General features: G+C 37.1%; 1 protein-coding gene across 2 annotated transcripts in view; it reads right to left on the reverse strand.

The window, feature by feature from the left end:
- Window positions 1–25,787, reverse strand: part of UTRN (utrophin) — a 309,554-nt gene that overhangs the window by 53,021 nt on the left and 230,746 nt on the right. For both annotated transcript variants that reach the window (XM_058021836.1, XM_058021837.1), the window contains 6 exons: window positions 25,259–25,527; window positions 23,022–23,168; window positions 21,573–21,651; window positions 16,569–16,629; window positions 6,298–6,359; window positions 5,160–5,234 (listed from right to left, as the gene is read on the reverse strand). In XM_058021836.1, the coding sequence (XP_057877819.1) occupies window positions 5,160–5,234; window positions 6,298–6,359; window positions 16,569–16,629; window positions 21,573–21,651; window positions 23,022–23,168; window positions 25,259–25,527 (693 nt within the window). The remainder of the gene's footprint in view (window positions 1–5,159; window positions 5,235–6,297; window positions 6,360–16,568; window positions 16,630–21,572; window positions 21,652–23,021; window positions 23,169–25,258; window positions 25,528–25,787) is intronic.

Raw genomic sequence — 25,787 nt, forward strand, 5'->3', positions numbered from 1 at the left:
TATAATCCTCAGTGAATTTTTTTTTATGCAAGCAAGGACTTTAACTTAAAAATATAATTGCAATGTATTAGTATGCTTGCTACAATATACATAACATGCAGCTGGAGTATATTAAAAGCTCATACTGAGCTGTTTGTGAAGAGTCAGTAACACATTTGCATTATAAATGTCATCTCTCAAATGAAAAAAAATCCATTTGACAATCTCTGGCATGTTGTGAACTGCTCTTCACCAATCATCACAATGAATCATAGAATCAGAAAATTTTTTTTGTTGGAAGAGACCTTAAAGATTTTCTTTTCTCGTTCGAACCTAGAAACTTGCCATGGCAGGAACACCTCCCACTAGACCAGGTTGCTCAAAGCCCCATCCAGCCCGGCTTTGAACACTACCAGGGATGGAGCATCCACAACTTCTCTGGGCAACCTGTGCCAGTGTGCCACCATCCTCACAGTAAATAACTTCTTCCTAATACCTAATCTAAATGTCTCCTCCTCTACTTTAGAACTGTTTCTCCTTGTCCTATCACAATCTGTCCTTTTAAAAAAGTTACTCTCCCTATTTTTTTTAAGCCTCCCTTAGGTACTGAAAGGCTGCTCTAAGGTTTCCCTGGAGCCTTCTCTTCTCCAGGATGAACAACCTCAGCTCTCTGAGCCTTTCCTCATAGGAGAGATGCTCCATCCCCCAACCACCCTCATTGCTTGCCTCTTGACCTGCTCCAACAGGTCTACATCTTTCCTGTGCTGAGCACCCCAGATCTGGATGCATTAGCTTGTGAGGTGGGGTCTTACAAGAGCAGAGGGGAAGAATAACAGTGTTAAATAAGGAGCCCAGATTTGCATCCTGTGCAAATTGGATAATTCTATCTGGGCTGGAAAGCAAGTCCAACAGAAAAAGAAGCAAGAGCAAAAAAACATTAACCACTATAAGCAACTCTGTCAAGAACTCCGGGATTATCTACCAAAAGAAGGGTGCATTTCCAACCCCTTGTCCCCTATCTACCCTTCCTCACATCTTTGCAAAGTGAGAAACAGTACCTCACAACCCTTGCCTTTCCTCCCCTGCACTAAAATCAGTATATTCCATTCTCACCTCACAGCATCAGATTTGCAGGGGCTTACATTTGTTTGTTTTTAATTTTCTTTCTTGCTTGTTTAGGGATATTTTAAGCCCTTCTCTTGGGCTTGCAAACAAATGCCAGCCATGTATTTATCAAAGAGGCAGACTGGTAATTGCAGCAAAACACCTTGCCCCTAGTTTGACCTGAGGTAGCCAAAGTGTTTGGCAATGCACTCACTGCAGCATAATCTTCTACGGTAGTTATAAAGGATGTGATACACTGCAAAAGGCTCACAGGCATATCTAAAGCCAACATGAACCCAAAACCAGTTCACAGTGTAATCCTGACTACTCTTTGAGATGTGGAGGGAAGCCAAGTGAGGGTAACCTGCTGTCCCCATGACATACATGCTGAATTTAGGAGATGGCCACTTATCACACTTCCCCTTCACGACTTCAAAAACCCTAATGACAAAGAAAATCCTGTAAAAATTAATGCAATCAGTTTGCTGGTTTTGTTTTGGTATTAACTTTTATTTTATGTTTGAATTGAAGGGGTTTTTTGTTTGTTTGTCTGAGTTTTTTGTGTTTTCTGGTTATTTTGCAACCTGTTTCTCTAAGGTACTTAATGGCTGACTAAAAGCAGGTAATTCGCTGCATAAAACAGACTGACAGCACACAAACCTGCCCTTTTTAAAGCTTGTGAAAATTCAGAAAGCTTTGGAAGCCAAGAAGTTATAGCCTTTTTCTTAGGCTTAACATTAGCATCCTTGCACTGAAAAGAAGAAATTCAACAGACATTAAGCCTGCTAGCTTCACATCTTGATCTGCTGGCATTAAGATCTCTCACTCACATTTCTGCCTGAGCATTTCAGAAGGACCTGGGAGGGGTACTTCCAGTATTTTTGTATTAAAAACACAGCAAGTCTGATGCTATACAAGTGCAAATTAAGCTAAACTTACACTTTTGGATGGCACTATCCACGCAGAACAACCAGAGTAAATTACTTCTATTCCTGCTTACTTCAGCACTTACCTGGCTGAATAAAATTTGGGACAAGCAGTTACACTGTCATGCTATTTCTGGCAAGATGCCTACACAGATTTCAGTGCATTTCTGCAGTACCATTCTGCATCTGCTTGAACATGCTGAATGACCAATCCTGCTTTTAACCAACCCATGGACACAAGGCCCATTTTTTTCCCTTCTCTTTTTCCCAAAGAAAGAGAGAAATCATATCATTCAGCACGGTTAAACCAGGTGAGAGTGACTGACTCATGAGCAAGTAACTACACACAGCTGCTAATGGCAAATTTGAGGCTACTGTAACTCCATGGAAAATAGCAGGGCACTACTGCGGAGCTTTTTATTAAAAAGACCTTGCAAATGATAGCAGTTGCAGCAAAGAGACTGCACTCTTCCCTCAAAGAGCAATGTGCTCACAGCTCTCTTAGTCCCTGATGTCTAAATGTTCCATATTTCCCCTTGTGTGGTTGATAGTCCTATTAACATTCTTAAATTTTGAATCACCTACAGGAACTCAGCTACAGAATTCTGAATATACATGGTGATTTTGTTCCCTTTTTGCCTTTCAGTACTGTATTTCAGTATGTGGGGCATTATAATTTCTTGAAAATGAGCTAAAGAATGCTGCACAAGAATAAAATATCATCAGGACGTGGTGCTACACCGTTGTCCAATACATCTGCAACACACCATACTCACTCTGGCCCTATTCTTCTGCTACAGTGGGAAAGCACTCTCCCTACATCTGCCCCACATAACCTGAGCCAGAAAGACTAAGAATTTGTTATTTCAAACTTGCAGCCTTTCTTACATTCCTGCAAAATACATACACATGTATATGAAAAGGTACATCTCTGCAGGAATCTACCTGCCAAAAAACAAAACAAGAAGAAACCTGACACTAATTTCTATTTTAAAAGGAGAATGAGGAAAATGGGAGTAACCTCCCTAGAGCCGAGATTTTTTGACATTTACCAAGGAGAGATAGGGCATCAGCAAAGTTTTCTAAAGTTTTCTCAAATGAACATTCTAAAGTGCAATTGGTCCTGAATCTGCTTGTGAAGGACTTACACTGCAAAGTCAAAATCTATCAGGTGCAAGTGGAACTGTGCATCCAGCTCCAGCTGTGCTCTTGAGAGTTCCCACCAAAAACACCTTTGACATTATACACACACCATGCCTGTGACATCAATTTGTCACATTTTACAGTGATCTCCATTTTTGGTGATTTGTTTTGATGTTTCTTTGCCTTAGCACATAAGCTTTTCTGAAGCATTCTGCATCCAAACACTTTTAAAATACATCTGCAATTAATGTAATAGGAAATAGAGTGGAAGACTAAAGTGACTCAGACCCGAAAATGAATGGCAGTAGCACAGAAGATTACTCTTTCCCCACCTAAAAATAAAACCAATTATTTATTAAGTACACGTGTATAACAAAGATTTTTTTGGCTGTTGTCTCTTCCCACGAAGCACAGAGATGGAGTAAACAAACAACTTCACAGATAATAAGGCAGATTGGACCTGTAGAGATGAAAGTTTTACTCCTAGCTCTTTCAAAGTGGAGTATTGTCTCTACTTCTTATTATTTCCTTCTGTCCTCCCTTCCAACTCCCTCCCCTGAAATTGGAGACAAGAGGAAGGTACTTCTGAAATCTGTGAATGAGGAGAGCTACCAAGAGCAGAAAGTATGTCCCTCTTCAAAGTTTATTAGAAATAATGAAAGCGAAGCTTGATCTATACAGGTCACTAGAAAAGCTGTATGTCTGTCAGAGAGAGGCAACATGAAAAGCATCTGTCATATGCAGTCTGTTTTTTCCCACTCTTCCCTGAGGAGCAGCTCACACAAGGAGAATTTTACTCTGCTTTCTGATCTCTTGCTTTGCTTTTTCTTTTAGATACATGTTGATGAATACTTTATACCCTGCACACTGACAAGCAAAAAGCTCATAATGTTCTTTGGTCTTGCTGGGAGATGAAGCTGTAGTCCTTGGTGGGACCACATCTTATGAAGAACTGGTGATAGGTACTGATAAGAGCCTGTGCTGTGCACAGACACAGTCCAGCTTTCTGGAGTAGCTAGCTACCATCACAGCTACCACCACAGCTTCATTCAGTATGATGGATATCTGAAGGCCAGCTAAGATCAGACTGCTGTCTTCTAGATTGGAAAGAAAGGTAACCACGTGGAGGGTGGGAAGCGATCCCTCTTTGTGTAACTACTTTCCGGCTTGCACCCCCCTAGGAGGACTTTGCACTTCTTGTGTTCCTGCTCTGCCTGCAGCACTGTGCATCCTCCAGGGCTGAAAAGTCCTTCCATGCCAAGGACTCCTAATTTGTAAAGGGGAAATGTTGGTAGTATCACACATCTCTCTACTATCTGTTGCCAAGATGTTTCAAAAGGTGCAAAATCTGCAACCTTTATCACATTCACATACCACATCTTCTTCCAAAATTGTCTAGTTTCCTTTTGCTTTTTTCTACTTCACCTTGTTTTTTTTGGTTTTTTTTTTTCTATTAGGTGTTTGTTCTTATGTATTTAATTTTCTACAGTTTTTAAAATTCAGTTTGCTTTACACAGGACACTCAGCAAGAGCACAGATCCCCAGTGTGGTAATTTCTGTGTGACTTGGAGAAGTCTCAAGTCCAGAGGCCAGGACAAGATCTTCTGATCTATCACTTCTGAGGCTGCTAAACTTTGAGTGTACATGGTAATTATGCAACATGCTGCTGAATTAAATCATAGTTGTGATATAATAGGAAATGATTTTTAAATACTTAGCAATATAAATAAATTTATAAGTAAACAAATTTACCTGTAGAACAAAATTTGAGATGAAAGTGATGCTTAGTGAGTTTACCATTTCAACTTAGCTGCTGCACCTCTTTTTTTATTAATTTATTTTATTTATTTGCGATAATGACACCTACTGTTGGCAATTCTTGCCATTTTGTTGGTTGACACTGGGTCAAGGATAACTCTGGTCCATGCTTAATGATGTTAGACTGAAGCTGACTCTCCCTTCCCCAAGTACTGGAGAGAAACCATTTTCCCCCAAGGCCCCACTCACAGCACAGTGCTTTCTGCAGTCTGCGGATTTTGATGGCCGTGCGGTAGGCGGAGAAGCGCACATTGTTCAAATCAGCTGAAACAGCAGAACAGAAACGTGAGCGGCCCTAAAAGTACAGCCCATAGCTTTCCTTTACATATAAATATTCATATTTTGGAAGAAGTTTGATATCCCTCCTTTTCTCTGCAATGAATTAATAGGATATATCAGAACAAATTATAAAACCAGACAAGTTGGGACCTCAGTCCAATTCACCTTCAGGGAAAGCCTCCTGGCTCTGACAGTCCAGGACCTTAAAGAGAGTGGCCCTCCAGAAATGCCAACACTATCTTGGCACATGCAAAATAAATAAATAAATAAACAAACAAACAAATAAATACACATACATATATATACGTACATATATATACATACATATATATACAGGAGAGTTTCACATACATATTATGCACTGGTACATAGTTCCCAGAAAATTGCTCAAATACATCAGGTTTCTCAAATAATTTACAACTCCATCAGATAATATACAGGAAACAGAGGGCAGCAAATGTCAGTAACAGAAAAAATGGCTTAAGCTCTGATTTATATGCCATGACTTTGCAAAGTGTGCCTTAAAAGGGACAGTCTCATAGCTGTAAGCTCTGTTTTAGAAAGCAATTGGTACAGTAACATTTTTTCCCTCACTTAACAGTATTTTTTACCCTTCCTCTCCTTAGAATGGGAGATTTCACAGTAAATGTTGATGCTGTCAGGGCATGTTGAACTAGTTGTACTATAATACAGTTTAGCTTTTACTGAAAAGATAGCTGCTCTATTTTATTACCAAAATTTGTTCTTTGCAGACCAGAGCCCTGGTTTAAACATGCAGAGGGCCTGTATCATTGGACAATTCCTTGTGAAGTTAAAAGAAAAAAACCAAGGTACTGCATTAAAGCATACAGTCAGAGTACACGGTTCAGAATTAATATTGCCAAAATGCAATCAATGACCAAGGCAGTAGGTTTTGGGCAAAGTGTGCCTCACCACAAAGTGGGAAATGCTGTTATACTCAGGTCACAAGAACTCAAACATGGTCAGTATCCAAGTGCAGCTTTTATTTATGGAATAAAAATCACAATGTTTAAATGAATGCACTCACCTAAGGACTGGAAGAGATCAGTCATTTTAGGATGATCCCAACAAGTCGTCTGTGTCTCATGACTACAAAGGAACAAAGTAATTAAAGTTTCAGGAAACACACATATGCACTTACAAAGAATAAAATCTTAACGATATTCTGATTTTCGGCATTTAAGTGGCAAGAAATCCCTCAGCTCTAATTAAAATGCATGATCTGTACCACCCAGCTCCTTGATTTTATAACCACAAAGCTATTCAGCCAACAGCCCACCCATATTTAACAATATTTACTTTTGATTCTAACTGTGATGGTAAGAGCTGGACTCTGACCCTACAGCTAAGAGGTACACTAATAAGGTAAAAGTACAAAATTTCCTGTGCTGTAAAATTACAAATATAGTTGTAAAAACAATTTAGAAATAAAAATATTGAGAATTTATTTGAATCTTCATTGAATATCTGAGCATAGGTATCTGAACACAGACAATGATGTTAAACTTTACCAGTAACATTTATTTAACATGTAACATGATCATTTAAGTTGGAAAGGACCTTTAAGATCACGGAGTCCAATGGGAAACCTGATCACCATTCACACAATCAATAACTATCTTGATTTAAGGGAGATGCTCTACGCTGCTGTTCACAGAACAGAGATTCAATAGGCAGCATCCCTTAACCTACTGATTAGTGTTGCTGTTTCAATTTATCAGGGTTTCAAGTAGGCAGCCATATGGGCCAAAACAAGTATTATGTCAGGTCCACTGAAATCTCCAATTCCCTTCTACAAGCCACACTTTACTTGTATTTATCAATATTAACTGCTGGAATGATTGCACATTCTTGTCTCACAAAGTATTTACATTTGAACTAGATTTGCAAGGTAAGTAATCAGAGAAGTCATGTTAAAAAGATCATAGGATTCCCTTCAAAAATTAATGAAAACAAAATTATGCTATGCTAGCAAATTTAACAGTAATGCTCAGAGAACACTAAGTATTTCACCTTTGTTTCTATTTAAAAATTGTTAATACACCCTTTCTTTTTCCTGCACAGAGGGATACTTGGTTGTAAATTATGACTTTAAAAAGGCCACTTTGGTATTATACGTAGTGAATTGTATCATCGTTTGCTACATATAAATGGCTGTACCTCAGTGAATGCACAATAATTTATCATCAACATTTATTTTTTAATCAAGAAGCCAACCAAGAATGAACCCTTTCATGCTAGGTGGTACAAAAAAATTGTATAGGAAGTCCTTACTCCAAAGAACTGCACAGCCAGGACACATACCATAAGGGAAGGCAAGCTCCTAACAAAGTGCTGAGGACGCTTTTGTGTATGCATTAGCCTCAAACATACACCAGTGGAAAGTGCTTGAAATGGATCTCTGTACATGGGACATGATCCTCATTTTACAGTCCTTTCCAGCTTTGAGTCCAGTCTAGGTATTCAGAGACAGCTTCTCCCCATCAGGCTTCACACTCTGCCGTGGATCTCATTTGTCTATCTGGCACCATCTTAACTTGGGAGGGGTTTTTCATGAAAGTTCATAGGCAAAGTATGTATTTCCTATTAACACAATAAATAAAAATCTTCTTTTTCCTCTTCGTGATTACTCCCTAGTTACTGACTGAACATGACTACATTTAAAAAAGAGAGATTCAAACAATAATCAAGACTTCTTTCAGACCTTGACTCAAAAATACTGTAGCAAACTCCACTCAATTCAAAAGAAAATACTTAAATACATCTTTACATCTGAATACATCTTCCTGAATAGAAGCTTTCATTTTATTTCATGATATCTTTATCACATGAATTCCTATCATGTTTCAAATTTCCAATAAGGTGGTCAAGGCTCTGGTAATGCTAAACTCTAAAGCTAATGCATGCCAGTAAATCAGTGGGTTTGCACTTTTTAGAAAGACAGTTCTAAAACAATACCATGCTTATCTTTGTCCAGAAAAGTAATTTCAAAAACAAGTTGATTGACAATCCTTTTCCTGTAAAAGGTACACCAATAAAAACCAATCATGAAGTTAGCAACAAGAAATAATATATTTGGATTTTATGCTTTGCCATGGTAAAGGCTGGTGACTGTCCAGCATTCTCACCCTGGTGTCAAAAGACTACAGTATAGCAGAAAAAGAACATATACAGCTTCAGAAAATACCGAAGTAAACAGGAACAGGAAATACAATTTCATACTGCCCAACTTATTTAATAATCTCAAAACTACTCTGGAAGCTGCCAAATGTCTGCATTATCATGTTAACAGGATGCCATAAATATGTTGCCCATTTAGAATTGTTGACTAAATCCACTGCAACTGCCCATAGAAATGAATACAATATGTGATCAGTTCAATAAAGCTTGTTTTAAAGACTCAACTTTAACTCAAATTCCCTAAGAAGCCACTTCTAAAAGTCAAGCCCCAGAACAAAACAAAAAACTCCAAAACAACTGCTGATTTTACTGTCAACATTCTAAGTGAAAAGGATTTCTTAGGATCTTCTGAGAAAAATAAAGCCTTAACTAAAACAACTTCAATATTTTATGTTATAAGTAAAGGTAGGTGGCAGTACTGCGACAGAAGCTGTAAATACATGTATACTCAGAAATACATTTCCCTCTATTTTAAATGCTGAAATATCAATGCAAACACTGCATGTAAACTATATGCAATTTAGATGAGACAAATCCTGTTTACTGCCTTAGAAACTATGATGGCAAAACCAGCCATGATCATAGGGACTTTGCTGAATTGCAGCCATTATTTCCCAGTTCCCTGTTTTCTGGCATTAAACATATGGTTTCATGAACAAATATATTTCTGACTAGTGGGATGCTGTGAAAATACTCCTGAGAGCTGCAGCAGAAATGCAAAGTTTATTTAGCTAAGTCCAGAGACCTTTTCTCTTTTTCCTTTCTTTTTTTCTTTTTAAATTATTAAAAATATAGAAGAAAAAATACTTAAGTGCTTGGATAAATCCTTGCCTTTTTTTTTATTCTCCCTCTGGAAATATACTTCATTACGCATTTGCAATACTTAATTAGGATGTGGGTACAGTTAATTGCAATTTAGATCCTGGCTTGTAAGTAATTTATAAACCCATATGCAATGAATAAGAGCTGATTTTACAAATCAAACCTTATCCTTCAAATCAAGTTTCCAAGAATTAAGAGCAAACAACAGTTTCATTATTGAAATCCTATACTTTAAATACAGAGTTTCAGTACAGTTTTATCTGAAAGACTAAAATCACTTTAATAGTGAAAACATGCCATAAAAAATATGCTTTTTTTTTCTATTTTGTGTTTACTTAACATGAAGCGGAAAAATGAACGAGATATCAAAAACTTCTGTATCCTGCACTGTAATAGTGTTTCTCCATTTGATGCAGTAAATACCTGAAAAGCTAATTTTTTTCCTTACAGAAAAACACAGAACATGAAATTTATGCCTAATGAAATAATGACCATAAAATAGTTTTCTATTATATTTGCAAAAGAAATTCGTGCCAGACTGCATAAAGACCAATGGACTTTTAAAACTTATCACTCAGTTTCTTTCTGTGCCACACAGAATTTGTGAGAAAGGAAGCCAAGTGAACATCATCTGGTGCAACTGAAAAAAGGCAAGAGAGAATCCTTTCCAATTCCTTAAAGTCAGTACTACCTGACAGCTGCTAAGTGACTACAGAGGCTGACTGTGCCAGCCCAATCCCAAAACACCCAGCAGGAAACCTGTGGTAACAGCCGAGCAATTCTGTTCAAGGATCCCGCAGAGAAGAGCAATGGGCTCCAAGTGAATGAATCACCAGCTCAACAGTCTGTTCAGGTCAAGGGAGGCAGCAGCTTCACTGTCACAGGCACTGCTGCCACCATCACCAAATACATTCCATGGGTAGGTTTCTTTTAGGCACCAAAGCCAGACTTCTCTGGACAGAGCCATGGAAAAAAAAACATGATTGTAAATTTAACAAGAGGGATAAAAAACTCCTCTCACTGAACTTCCAAAAATATTCAAACCAAGCATTTAACCAAGAACAGAGAAACCTGCAGAGTCTTCTCTCTCTGTTACAACTACCATGGCACTTCTGTCCTGGGTCACAGTGATGACTGTGCAAGGAACACCTTCTCTTGTAAGCACCCTGCTAATGTCAAGAACTACTCATGGAGTGAGGTGATATTAACTTTGATTGAAGGTGATCAACAGTTAGGTCCATTATTCACCTCACTTCTAGATGGCACCAAAAAAAAAAGAATTTTTCAAGGTGTACAGGAGCCCAAGGTACAAGATTTCATTCTGTTCAGTGGGTGGCATAAGGAGGGAATTTGCCTGTTACAGAAGTGAGCTGCCCTACAGAGCTTAACACAGGGGGCACGAACATATTACATCTTTCCTCATGGTTTAGTCAGGGAAGAATTGGAAGCATTTCACTGACAAGAGATTTTTTTTTTGTTGCTCCTATCAAAAGTATGAGTTATTCAGAGCAAGAGTCTTCTAAATCTCTTCTTATGCAAACTTATGAACTCAATATGAGTCACACAGCAAAACATGCATCCATTAATATATTACCTGACAAACCAGTGTAACTTAAAAAGTATAAATGCATTTGTGTAAATTTCACTAACAAAAAAACATGATAACCATAAAATACTCCAAACTACAAACCACCCACATATTAATGAAGTGCTCTAAAGCTTACAAGACAAACATTTGCCCTTACAATTTATTTCTTATCCATTATGTTTGCTGGAAGCTTTCTAATTATAAGTGGAAAAGATAATCCATTTTAAACCACTTCCTGATTGTAAATAAAAAGCTGAGAAACAGTTACCATATCATTTAATTTATGCTCTAGAAAGAAAAGAACATTCCTATTGAAATGAATGGATTAAGTTCAACATCTCCAGGTGTTTCAAGATGCTCATGGAGTTGTGAAAAAAATTGTTCTTTTTGTACAAGAAAGAAAACTAGAAACAGGTTGTGGGTATTTTTTATCATTTCTTATCATAGACAAGGCCTCTGTTGATAATCACTGGCAAACACCACAAGAAACAGCACTCTGGCACGATGTTAAGTACCTTTCTGTTCCTGTAGTTATTTGCACAAAACATTACCCAAACTCAGGATCTTTACTGATCACTAATGAATCAACAGCACTCAGAACTCTGACTTTGCTGCCCCTGCCAAATTTCAAATGGCATAACTAACCCAATTTATGTCAAGGTGTTTTGGCTAGATACTGCATATTTTCATGTCTTTCTTCTTTTTTGAAAGCCCATTAGAAAATACTGTTTTGTGGTGAAAAGAGTAGGCATAATGCAACACAAGGGTATTGCACCTTAGAGGTTGGTAGAACCATTTATATGCAGATATTTTGAAATCACTCCAGAGAAATGTGCTACTGCATTTCTTTAATTGAAAATGAAGATGAGCACAGGAACTGGTAATTGAAGAAACTCTCAGACCTTCAAACTTGTATTACCTCTTTCTGTAAATTAGATTTTTTTTTTCCCTTCTAAGGGAAATACCTAATACTTATAAGAATGAGATTATGGATATAATTATAATAAAAAAAGAAATTTTTTTTCTCTGCTCCTTTACTTCTCCCCCTCTTCCTCATACAGGCATAAACCAAACATGAGCAAAGACTTTCTGAAGACTCTTAAAAAACGGAGAAGCAGAAAACATTTTACTCCTGTCCCCATAAAGCTGAACAAAATATAGGAGGTGATAAAATAGGATTTCTAAGACGCTGGTGATGCCAGCCACTTTGCAGGATTACAGAAACGGCAAGGCAACTATGGCGCTTGATATCCATCAATTTAATGGTTGCAACAAGAAATTGCTCTCCCTATGTAATGCCCTGCATGAGATTAAACTCACTGCAACCTCTTCTGTATTGCCCTTTTGTTTCTTCTGCACAGCACAAATATTTGATAATTTATGGCATTGAAAGGTACATGGCCAAAGAACACTTAAATTGTAGTTAAAAACAGTGAGAAATGCTAGGGTAATTATGCTTTCTGCATATTTATCATGTTTCCCCTCAGGGATGTTTAAGGATCATAGTGTTTAATTTATTATCCTACTTATTTTTAGAATATTTTTTATTGAAATGCTATGTAATATAGGCTTTTTTTTTTATTTACTGTTACAAAGGTCAAGGATGTCTTATTTGTATGATCCAAATACTTATAAATTAACAACAACAGAAATTTTTCCCTATTGAATCTCAAATCTTTACCAACTAACCTATGAAAAATGTATTCAATGGCAAGTTTGCCAAATCTTTTGCCCAAACCTCTCACTTTTATTACATAAAGTGCACTGGTAAAACTGTGCCTTCTGTGTTGCATTCCCTTCCATATGCTTATTAGTTCAATTGAAAAAGTATGAAAGACTATGCTTTTTTTGCAGCAGCAGCATCAAGATTTTACAGATTAAGGTTTTCATTGAATTTTACTGTGTCTACAGACTACAGAAATACAAAATATTCTCTAATTGGTATTAAGAAAAAAAATCAAATAGGAGGCAAAATGATTACATTAAAATCAGATCAACAGAAGCAGCAACATTTCACAAATCTGGCTTAGATAGTAAAACAATACAAGAGAAAAGTGACAGGGTAGATCATGTGTGTAAGTTCAGTTCAAATATCCACCATAGCCCAGGAAACACACACCTTGAAAAGCCTGGGCCAAATGAATTACAAATCCTCCTTCCAGCTAAGCAAAATAGTTGATTCTTTCCAAAACACCCCAAACTGCCTCTGTCTGAACTTACAGGGCAGAGGAGGTTGTACACTGTTTTTTTGACTGCTCCTATGACTCATTACCTGATTAAACACAACCCCTGAAAGGGCAGAAGTGCCAACCATTAACAAATGGGGTGGGGAGAAGAAACTAGACTCCAAAGTCACCACACCAAAGACCTTCCACTGAGCCACTTCTCTCTACCCACGTAAATGCAAGCTACCTCTGGTGTCAGGAACCAAACAAAGTGTTTCTTACCTGAAAATACAACATCTTGTATCATTTTGACACCCTCCTTACAGATTAATTGCTGCCTAAAGTACTTTCTCCTGCCTTCTCGGGCGCAGTTCTCTAATATTTTTAAACTACATCCTGTGTGCAATAAAACTGCAGACTGCAGTTGGTTCTTGTTTCTTCTTTTTCCCAAATACTCAACAAAGGTATAACTACATCATCATCTGCAGCTATGTGACTTTCTGAATATTTAGCATTTCTCATTCAAGGACACAGACAAAAAGCTATCAAAATGAAGTAGAGATATAAATTCATGGTTGTCTAAAAAAAGTGTTCGTATTCAGAATTTCAGTAACCCGATTTCAATTAACATTTATTTCCCTTTCAAAATTAATTTTTAAAACTTCTCATTTTTCAGCCACCAATCACTGGATCATACTTTTATTATCCTTGTTCTGCTATACCATAAAATGAACAACTGGCATCTTAAATCTTCCCTCTGAACATAGAATTCTTCTTGTAAATACAGTCAGCTGCTCTCAAATGATAAAGTTTTTGAGACTTATTGCAGCTGTTCCTTCTATTCATGCTGTGGTTTACATCAAAGGCAACTCATTGAAAGGTGTTAGTATAATTTAAAAAAAAAAAAGAAAATTAAATCAGTTTCTCCTTTTTTCCTAGCTTTTCTTTCTATATGAAAAAAATCATTAAATCTTATTGACTGTTCTCTTGAATTGTCTTACTCCATGTAATCATTCCAAACTAGTAAGTTTTTCATGTCAGTATTGTTTTTCTCTCTTCTTTAAACTGTGTCTGAAATTAAGCAACAGACAAAGATTTAAAAGGGTATTTAAACCCAAGAGTACTCTCCAGCCTCATCATAAGAAAACAAATGAAGTTCAGAATCAGTTGTTTTCTCCTTTATCTTCCCCAATTCTCTGATTTATCTAGATGCTGTTGAAAACAATGATGTTTAGATCAGTAAGAACTAAAAAATCTAGGAAACAGCCAAGGCAGTCTGCTTTCCAGGCTATGAAGCTAAAGAAACCCTCAAGGTTTTTTTTAAAAAGCAAATCCTACTAGTTACATGTACCAAGAATCCTTTTCAAGAATCAAGACATTGCTTTAGCAGCACATATGATGTCGAAAGTAGGGAAGGATTACTAGAAAAGTCTCATTTGAGATGCAATAGTAAATTCTGTTGACTCCATTAAAGCCATCCTGAAAATAAAACAGTGGTCTCTACCTCTATAAAGACCTCAACCCTCAAAGAACTTGCCCTACACTTCTGCATCCCTACCAAACTTCCTGTGAAAGACCATTAACAACAATTTCCAAGATGCTGGGTTTTGTTTCTGAGTCCCAGCTGGTTTCATTCTGCAATCAAGCTCTAGGGCCACCAGCTCACTACTATGGGAGCAAGGCCTGTGTTCCCAGGGAATACTTTGCCACCAACTGGTGTGCTTGAAGGATTGTACCTGGTGCACATATTGGAAAGGTTTTCTTCAGAACCAATAATGAAAAAAAAAAAAAAAGATTTCTCAAAAACTGAACTTTTGCTGAGGTAGGGTAAGAGAGAGCCTCAGAAACTCAGAAGAATGTATTAGGTAGGAATAAAAAAAGATATACATATGAAATATTCAAGTTTAGAATCTTTGCTTTGCTCAGCACAGATCAGAAGGTATATCTTAGTTTGTTCCATCTGTTTCCATCTCTGATCCCCAACTCTGAATGAACTGGTGAGCTCCACAGAACCCTCTGAGGCCAAATCATGCCCCAACTCCAGCTACTGACTCTGATAAGGTATAACAGGAACATAAATCTTTCAATGTCCATTAAGGACATACCCACAAGAAAAAACAAGAGGTTTAGGGTAGTTTTCCTCTTGCTTTCTGCAGTTTGCCACTTCAGCATTTTCCTTAAATTACTGCTGCAGGTGTGATCACTTTAGCAGCACTTCTGCCTGAGTCTGAGCAGAGAATGTGCCTCCACATCCAACTTCTGTCCTCTTCTTCCATTGGGAGGGAGCCAGGAACCTCTAGTGTGTCACAGTTTTTGCTGCCTCTTGCAAAATTCTGAGCAGAAGCACAAATGCTTTTATAGAGAATTCAAGGATGTTCATAGTAGGTTTTTGCTTTTTTTCTGGTTACTTACCCAGATCCTTTAAAGAAATTAATCTTCAGATGACAGTTTAAAAACAACTGTCACATCTCAAGAATGCTAACAGGTTTGATTGACAGATTTATTGCCACCTGCTTTTCAAAGCTCTCAAGTACTTGTAAATTGCTTGAGGCACAAAATGTGGCTCTCAGAGTTATGAGCAATATGCAATAGTAAAATATCCTCATGTTCTTTTAAAATGAACTGTCTTCAGGTCCATTTCACTGTCATCCTACAGACTTAGAAACCCTACTCTTTTCCCAAACCCTAACTGATAATATTTTAAAAACAGATTTCCTCCAGCCTAAAATGCACTACTCTGGGTCTCACTTATACACTGTACCTTCTTAAAATTTTATTTACCTTTCAAACAAAGACCTATCCTCCTCTCAAAGCTGCAATATTTGACCTTAAAAGTACAGGCAAACAAAATAAACACTGGTAGAGTAAAAAAATCAAAGTTAGGGATTGCTCTTTGTAGAGCACATTAAGATCTCCATGCCTCTCTATACTTAGGTATTCCTTATTATTTTCAAAATAAATATCTCAACCATTCCTCTTGGTAATTGAGGCATTTGTAAAATTTTTGTAAATATTTATATCTGAGTAAAATTTACCTTAATATCATTTACTATAAAAACAATCTAAAGAAGATGACAAAAGAACAGTCAAGGCATGACTATTTACAAAGCAATTTTGCACAAAATTAGGAATGGGCTCAATAGATATCAGTCACCACTGTCCTGCTCTAGGTTATGAACTTTGTGATTTTAAATACATTATTAATTCTGGTTTTTTCCCCCTCTACAGTTTATACTCTGAATGAGCCACACACACAAGAACAAGTCCAGTTTAAACACTGACAGTGTATTACACTGGAGTTGCCTCTGCTGTTTCTTATATGAGTCTCTTAATTAGGGTTTGCCAGTGACTTGTTTTTATGTATTTCTAAATTATGCAGCACACAAAGCAATAAACATTACTTTACAATATAGGCAGCATAACACTACATAGAGAAAATCTCAATAGCATTTCTAGCAACCAATTAATACCTATGTTTTTCTGCTAGGTTATGGTGATAGGACTCTGTTATACTTACGAAAAGTAGAATCAAGGCAAACTTACTTGATATAATAGGGCACTTTGTTATGTGAAACAGATCTCTGCCATGGAAACTGCACTGAGGCTGAGGAAATAAAGAAAAGGTTGTTATTAGAATGCACCTGTCATACTAAAAAAAATATAAATATCTTTTATTTATTTTACAAGTAATGAGGTTATAATAAATTAAATGGAAACAATTAATATTTCCCAGAATACTTTCAATAATTAGAAAAGCAGCAAAAGAAAATGATGGCAATCTATCATGATGATTACAGGCATCTATTTGATGCCATGCTGGAAATAAAACAAATGTGATGATTCTACTTCAAAGAAGGACTATAAATTCTGAGAAAGCAAATTACTCATTTAGGGAGACTGCAGACACTTGTTTTCCTACCTCTGTAGGATTATTATCAGTTTATACTTTTAAAATAAATAATTCCACTAGTATAAATGGTGTTCTGCAACAGAACATGAAAAAGAAATAGCAACCTTGTTTTTATTAGTTACAACTCCTAGTTCCCATTTGCAACTCAAATTAATATTGATTAACATTGTATGGCCAAAAAAACCCACAAAACTTGTTTTAGCACTCCTTGACAAAGAACTGCAATCTTTGTAGAATTTATGCAAATCAGGTATCAGCCACAATATCAGGAAGGTTTCTGCACACTGAGTTGAAAAAGGCATGAAGTCATATGTGACACTGCAACTCTGGTGACCTGAAGATCCCAAGAGATAAAAGGTAAAAAGTGTTCAGGCCAACAGGACTGTTGGTGCTCAACTTATAAATAGCTATTTACTGAATAGTCATAGGTACACTTTTCAGAAATTACCAGACTAGTGCCTGGGTAATTAGGGTTCCAGCATGAAAAAAGCTCCTTGCACAAGATTCCCTGTGGAAGCAGAGACTGAAAGAACAGGCAGGAACAAGCGGTGACCACAATGGCATGAATTTACACTGCACACACACGGCAGCCACAGAGCGCCTGCTCTCGGGTCCTGACAGCCCCAGCTTGGAGCTCGCGTAAAATGAGACACAGCTTTGATCCACACTGCCTCTCAAGTAATTAAACTCTCAATTAATGTAATTTTCTGCAAGCTTGGCCCACTTTAGGATTCATCCCCCTCTGGAAAAAAAAAAATCCACTTGAAAGTAACTCTCTCCTCTTCCCTAAAGATCCCTCTAAACTGCAGTGAATCCTTACAAGCTGTAAAAGTCCCACAGGCTGTTGCAGCTACACAGAGATAGGTCTTGCCCTGCTACCAGAGGGCTGGTGCCCAAGGGTTTCATGGCTGCCACCTCTTCCTAAACCACACAAAATACCATGGTTTGTAATTTAAGAAATATTCATGTACTGAAAGGCAGATTAACTGGGAATAATATATGGGAAATTACAGGACTAAAGTAAACCACTTTCTTCACTGGAAAAAACAAAAAAATCCATCTTTATTTGAAGAAGGTAACATTTGCAGTGAAGATGTAGGTAAATAAAAAACATAGTAGAGGGTAAATGCTCAAACAGATGTAGCTTGCTAAAAAAATAATCCTTGGGCCTTCATAAATCTGAGAAAAAAAAAGTAAAATCAACCTCATAGGTGAAAGTGGCCATCAGCTTTAAAGTTTCATTCTCTAGTGTTGCAATTCGGCACCTATGTTGGGGCTCCTGTTCTAGTACATTAATTATGTCAGCTAAGTAAGAATTTGCTTAACTACAATTTATTTGCTATGACAGATATAGATATTCTGCCCTGACATAAATACAAACTAAACAATGTAATCAATTAAATTACTAATTATTATGGAACAAGTCATATTCTATTTATCTGGGAATAAACTTTGTAAAACATTGCCAGCTCTCTGCTATAAGAAAGTCTGGAAAATGAGATTACTATTCTCTCTTAAAAATCACTGATGAAAACTGAGCATAGTAGTTCTCAACTTGGCATTCACTAGCAGGCCTGCAGATATTAGTAGGGCTGAGAGATGCTTTGAGCAGGCCACTGGAGACATAAGCTATTTGTTAGGGAACATGTGGAGCCAGTGCTCTGTGGATGTTCATGGATTTGTCTTAGAAAGCATACAAGAAACCTAACAGAGAGTAGTGGATCGTTAGCCTTGGAAAATAAAATAAAATTATTACAGAAAAATCAAGTTACTATTTCTAAAGGCAGGAGGCAGCAAAAAGCAGTCTTTTTGAAAGGAATAATGGATTATAAGGATTCTTCACCTTTATCTGTGTTAGAGATGTGTAAAATTTACTGATCAGTAACTAACTTGAAAAGTGCTTACCTTCCATCTCAAAAGCACTGAAAAACAAATCAACCAAATTCTGCCTCCCAATGATGGGAGGGGACAAATAGCTCAGCAAAAAGAGAGATTGTAGATTGCAGTGGCCTACTAATACAGCTTTACCTCAGACTCCTAACACAGAACATTTTATGAATGGCTAATCTACTGTTTGGTAGTCTTGAAAAAACACTTTGAAGCCCTTTCATAGAGATGGTCTGCATGAATCCATGCAATTGGTGTTCCAAGAAGTCAAACAGTAGTATCAAATGCTGCACCGGGTTGATTTAGTACAGAAACATTTCTAGTCACTGCAGAGATTAAATCACTGGACTAACAGGGCTGGAACCAAGGTGCTGGATAATCTCATCTAGGCTTCCTTTCCCATAGAAGGTTGGCCTACATGATCTTTTGAGGTCAGTCCCTTTGAAACAGGGCTACTCCATCATTCTAGGAACCTGATGAACAGGCAGAAATAGGTGGCTTGCTGGTAAAAATTCCTGGCTCAATGATAACTGGGATCTAGTCAGTTGAAAATGGTGTGATGGCAAGTTATGGTTCCTTCTTAGTATTTGGAGGAAGAGTAACAGGTAAGTGAGGTAAACTGAAAATAGTTGCTGTCAGATAAGCACAGATAAAAACCTGCCCTCTAATTCAGAAGTGCAACTTTGGAAATAAAGATTTGCAGAAGACATACATATATAAGCAATCTCAGACTTAGGAGTTTGAGATTGTTCTATTCAGACTACTACTCTGTTTGTTCCTCACAGCTAGAAGTCACTTATTGCTGCTAAAAAGGTTTGAAATTTTTGGTTTAGAATACACAGTCTTTCAACCTGTCAGGATAAAGCCTTCAACTTTCCAGATTTAAATTTTTTTTCTATTATTATTTTACTTCTGAATTTACTGTCCCTTACTCACATTTACCAAACACTATATAAAGTTGTAGATGTAAGTTCTTTAACTCTGTCTTACTAAATCTCTAGAAAATGTTTGGTTGTTGTTTTTTTTTGTGGTTGGTGGTTTTTTTAAGACGCATTATTTGTAGTTGGTGTGGGGAAAGAGGTTGTTTTTAACAAATGGTTTAAATGAATAACTACATATTATTTGTTTTTCCAAAACTGTGTTACTTAGCTGTAATTCTTTGTGGTATCTACCAACATGGAAACCATCCTGGAAACTTCCCCTTTTTTACTTTGGTATGTAACAACCTGAATGTCCCCTTAAGCCTGAAGAATATTCCCTGAACACAGCTGAGAAATGCTGATAAGGCACTGCATAGTCTCTGTGGACATAATTCTATGAATGTTTTAACCAGCAACAAAGCCAGTTCACCACTCAGACTTGTGAACAAGGTGTTTTATTGTGGCATGTTGTAAGCCAATTCAAGGAAAGGATCCAGGCCAAGACAAACAAAACCAGCAAACCTTTTCTGGCAAGTTTTACACATGGACTCTTCCATCGAGTCTCCCCCAACTAGAATAAGAGAGGATTCTGAGAAACAACCTCTACATTGCTTCCTAATCTGTTTTATTTACACAGACTAGCCTGACTAGTCTTACAAACAGTTCATCTGGCATTCTTCAGCAGTGCCAAAGGTAGCACTCAATCTGTAATCTTTTTAACAAGGTACTACGTAGATGTACTGATCAGGTTACAAGTTTGAGACTACAAGAGCTACAAAAACACTGTGGCAACAGTATGCAATATTTCTAATGGGGCCTTAAAAAAGAAATAAATCCTATACTATTAAAGTTGTTTGTTCTGTCAATTTTAAAAAAGGATTAAATGGCTCCAGGAGTTTCTGGTTTGCATAACAGCTGTAATATTTTATATACGGTCTGTTTGGTTTACTAAAAAACCAACTGTCAATTCAAAATAAGAACATGGTTGCAAAATAAGTCAAGAAAAAAAATCAAGATTTATTTAGTGATTTAAATTATATTAGCTATACAGTGACATACACTACTTCAAAATCTCTGGGAAATATCTGCTCATTTTTATGTTGACTTTCAACTCCTGCAATATTATCATATTTTTTTATAGAAGCTCTCAGTTAAAACTGGAGAGGTGATTGGGTTAAAATTCTGTCTCATTAGCTCTGATGATGGCAGGTAGGCTGGAATATCAGGAAACCAACATGGACCTCGATATCACAACCTATCTATGCATAACAATTATATCAACTCAGCTTTTGCCCTCTTAGTAGATGTGAGATTATAGGCTTACGCCTCTGAAGTGTTTATTAAAAAGATGCAAGGATAGGTCCTGAGGAAGGAATGCATGTTTGCTTTTCCCAGCCCTTTACTTGAAATTCCAGGAATGTATGACACAGAGCCTTTAAAGAAAAGGAAAAACACAGGGAGCTCTTCCTTTGTGCCATCCCAGCAAGTGTGGAAGCAAAAGAAAACAGAAGAAAGAGTTGGCGAAGGATGAAAAGATGTGGTCACAAATGCACAAAGATTCTGGAACAGCCACTGGTCAGACACTGCAGCAGAGAACAAAGAATAAAGCAATGAGGGCACACTCATCTCAGAAAGACAGAGTGGGAAGCACACTAGTCCAAATGTCAATGAAGTTATGAAGACGAAACACCCCTACAAAAACAAGGAGTTAGATAATATCGTGGAAGAGAAACCTCCTCAAGCCATAGGGAGTAAAGATGGAGTAAAGATCAGTCAGTGTTTGAGAAAGCCATCATATCTTACATGCATCTATTAATTCGAGGAACTTACTGGAAAGAAAATGCTGTGATGCAGGTCCAAAATCTCGGTGTGCCTCCTGTAACTGTTTAAGGCGATCCTCTACAGACACCTACACATAAACATATGCACTCAAAATCTACATTGCAACAAGAAGGTCATGATAAGAAAATCACCTGTTTACATTTCTTCTAGTGAAATCAATTGGTTTGTGTGTCACAGCAATTATTTGACATCCACCTATTTAAGGCAACATATTTTTCTTTCATCTGCTTAATGAGAATCATTTTTCCATCTTTCAGCATTCTGGTGTGAGAGCTGTAGATCAATAAGAACAGTAGTTTCATGGTGACTACAGCCAGCTGCTGAAATTTCTGACCTCCTCCCAACCCTTCTGTTGTCCAAATTCCCATAGTCAGCAGGTCACTTTGATTGCATTGATCTCATGCTGCCTTTCCAGCACAGAACCATTTTGGAAGACAGTGTTTCACCAGCTGACATGATGCCCCTCAGTCTAATTGAAAGTGCAGTAGCAGTACTTTGGTTGCTTGGTTAAATAAATTTGAGAGGACACACACAATATCCCCCCACCAAAAAAAACCAAAAAATAAAACACCCCAAAAGAGACAAAATAAGAACAGAAACACCACTACCAAATTATATTAGGAAAGGAAAGGTCTGATATGACACAATAGCAGCTTTGACTCTCAGGAGTGACTCATTCAAAACTACTGGCCAACAAACTGGTGCCCAGGTTTTGAAAATTCATTCCCACCACCCTCACTAGAGATGTGATAAGTATTTCCTACAAAAAAGAACACAAAAAAGGAGAAACCTCAAAAATTCATAAATGAACTTTAGCTGATGTAAGAAACTTCACTAAATCATTCACTGTGAAACTAAGGATGAGTTTCAGCTGTAATCAGGCACAGGGATTTACCTTTCTCAGACCATTTAAGCACAATAATCATAACTAAGCAATATGAATCTCTGAGCATATCCTCTTCTGCCTTTTATGCTAAATTGCTATAGCATTTATCTTGTTATAGCTCTACTAATACTTAAATCACTTTAAGTGAAATTTCCTACAGAAACTGAACATTCAAAGACACAATAAAACAGCTTTCACACAAGCTGGAAACACAACAGAAATTTTTACATTAGTTTTTGGTGACACGGATTTATGCAGTAAAATCTACTGCTACAAGACACAAAAAAAAACCACGCAGCAAGAGTTCCTACTATTTCCCAGAATTTAATGAAGTTTCCTGTTCAAATAAACTACTGGAATAGATTGAAAGGAAAAGCCTTTGGCCAAGCTACAGCAGGAAAGGCAGCTCCTTTTGTTGCACTGTACTAACAGAATAATACCTTAGTGACAGAAGTAATGAACAAATGGTAATAAGTGAATCTTTTAAGAAAATAGGGGAGAGTGAGAAACATCCCTCCCCACACACCTACTGTACATGATCAGAAGAATACCTGTAAAAGTTTCCACCGCATATTAAGATCATCCAGTTGACGAGACATCTTTAAAGATGGATAAAGGTCAAGTGGAGACAGCTGGCTGGACAAATCATTCACTGTTTTAACTTTTAAGTTGATAGGAGCAATTTCTTCTCTAAAAGCCTAGAAGGGTAAGAAACACTTATGTTCAGTTGACATCTGAGCAGCACAAAAGTGTAAACTCCATGAGGTTCTCACTCATGTGGCAGTTTATGTTAAACAACTGCACACAAGTCAATTCTCAGCAAAGAAATTTCACTCACTTCAATATTCTTGCTGTATCACTCATATCCACCTTTAAGGAAAAACAGTATGAAACGTACTGAAATGCCCACAAGTAAATTGCACCCCTAAAAGAATTTAATTTACTGGTTTTTTGTGGTGCTGTATGGCTTTAGAGCTTTTCTTTGCAAAAGGAAACACACAATGCTATATTAGGAGCTTTAGCAGCATAGAGCCTGCCAACTGTTCTTAAGACAAAACATTGCTCAGTAGTTATAGTTTTCAAGTATTAAGCAGCTGACAAAAATTCAATTTAAAAACTATTATTGAACTAGCAAAGCATGAAGGAATGTATCTTCTAAGGGAAAGGAGTACAATGTTTTACCTGATTAGAACCAGAGAGTAAAGCTATTACAATGACCAAAAAGAAGTAAAAGGTTTATTCAATCAAATCGAACTAAATACAGTATTAAGACAAAATTGATGCAAGTTTAGTTACAGTTTAAAAAATGCTTCAAATACCTTGCTTGCTGTGAGCAGTTAAATGTTCAATCCTGTAAACAGCTTGATTAAACATCATTAAACAAGCCCAAAACAACTGTAAAGGAAGTATTTTCTTTGGACAATTTAATTATTTATCTCTGTTCAATAATCACTCTCATTACTCCAAAGAACAGAAAGAACATACTTTTAAGAAAGAATCACTAGGTTTCTGGACAGCCAGTAGGCCCCTATTGCTTCAGCAAATGTTACAGTTTTTCCACAGCAATGAAAATCTGAAAGACTTTGCTTTCATCTACTTTACAGAAAAAGTCATTAAGATATGACAAATCACTTAGCATGAGAACAAGGAGCTATTTAGCATTAGCATCTTATTTCTTGCTTTAGCATCTACATTAAAATATAAGAAAAGAAGTAAGAGCTCCATTACTCTTTTCAAATCAACAGCAGTCTGGATATTAACTCACCTTTGACTGCCTTTGTTTAAAAGATTTCAGTTCCATTAACCTTGAAAGTAACAACATAATTTGGAGAATGAGGATGCTTACATTGCCATATGTGAAATAATGTAGCCCTGTGAATTCACAGACACTGTATACATAGAGAGAATATCTACAGAAACCCAGTTGCAGCCCATTTTATTCTTCTAATACCAGCATCCTATGCTGAAGACATGGATGGTCAGGTACACAACCCCAGGGTCTTCTAATGCTTTGCTATACTCATTCTTAAACTTAAAAACTGAAAATTTATGTTTGTGAAACAGAAGCTTAGCAGTAAATGCGGAATTTGCCTGAAACAGCAATCTTCTCTACCTACATGTGTATACCCACATGTTCTCCTGGAATCCATGATATTCACTGCACTGTACTGTTTCCAGTCAGCTTTTCTGAACAATGCTATCAGAAGATATTTCTTCTTGGGGAGCTTTGCATTACCAGGTCCCTACCCAAGCCATGAAGTTAGGCAGGGGATAACAAATAACCATCAAAAGCAGCCATGCCTTGGGATGCTGAGCCCTGCATGGAACCCAGGCAGCAAGAACTGGTTTGCCCATAACAACATTATAGGTATGTAGTATGTGTTCTTCAGTTTGAAATAATCCTGGTGAGAAGCCAGGCTAAAGTAAAAGCAAATGCAAATTTGCTCATACAAACAAAAATAGACAATAGTCATGTTTAGTTTGCGAAAGTCAAGGAACATAAATTTAAACTATTTATTTATTTCTGTATGATTAAGAAAGCTCTAAATGTTTTTCTAAAAAGAGAGTTACACTTGATGGCCAAACAGATCTGTGTATGTAATCCCAGCCAACACTGGGAATGTGGCCCAGCTCTGGACTTTATTTGAGACTTCAGATACCATCTTTAAAGACTTTATACTTACTGCACATGAGAATTTCAGCAAACAGTGTATAAATATCTAATATTACTAGAGGGACTAGAATGGAGAGATCTGACACACAAACAAACTAAATATTGCCCACTCACCATCGTTTTATCAATGTGATCTGGTAACGAATCTATGAGCAAGTCTCCTACAGGTTTCCAGCCATTCCTCACATTTTCAGCCTCCTTCAAATCAGCATCAAGGTCATCCATGGCACACTGAAGGTCTTTCAGTTTTTCTAATGCTTTGTCTACTTGCTTCTGCCAGATACTGGCACTGGCATTTAGGTTCTCCCATTTCTCTTTTAACTCCGATGACTGTTTGCGCATGGCTTTGGCAATCTTCAAGGCTTTCTCCTCAGGGGTCAATTCTGCAAAGGGGAATAAGAGTTATACTGTTAATTTCTTATTTTTGTCCAGTTAAACCGATAGTGCTCCTAAAACACACACTCAAGACAGTCAGTAAGTCCAGTGTCGACTGATAATTTATTTCAGCAGGTAAAAGGTAGAAGAAAGTCCACCTTGCTGTAACTGAAATAAACCTCAATCGCTCCTACTGACAATACAATTCTTGATCAGAAGACAGGAAAGAAACTATTCCTGACTTCCATATATTATGATACCCACAAAG

This window comes from Melospiza georgiana, chromosome 3 (assembly GCF_028018845.1).
Source record: "Melospiza georgiana isolate bMelGeo1 chromosome 3, bMelGeo1.pri, whole genome shotgun sequence".
NCBI classification, from domain to species: Eukaryota; Metazoa; Chordata; class Aves; order Passeriformes; family Passerellidae; genus Melospiza; species Melospiza georgiana.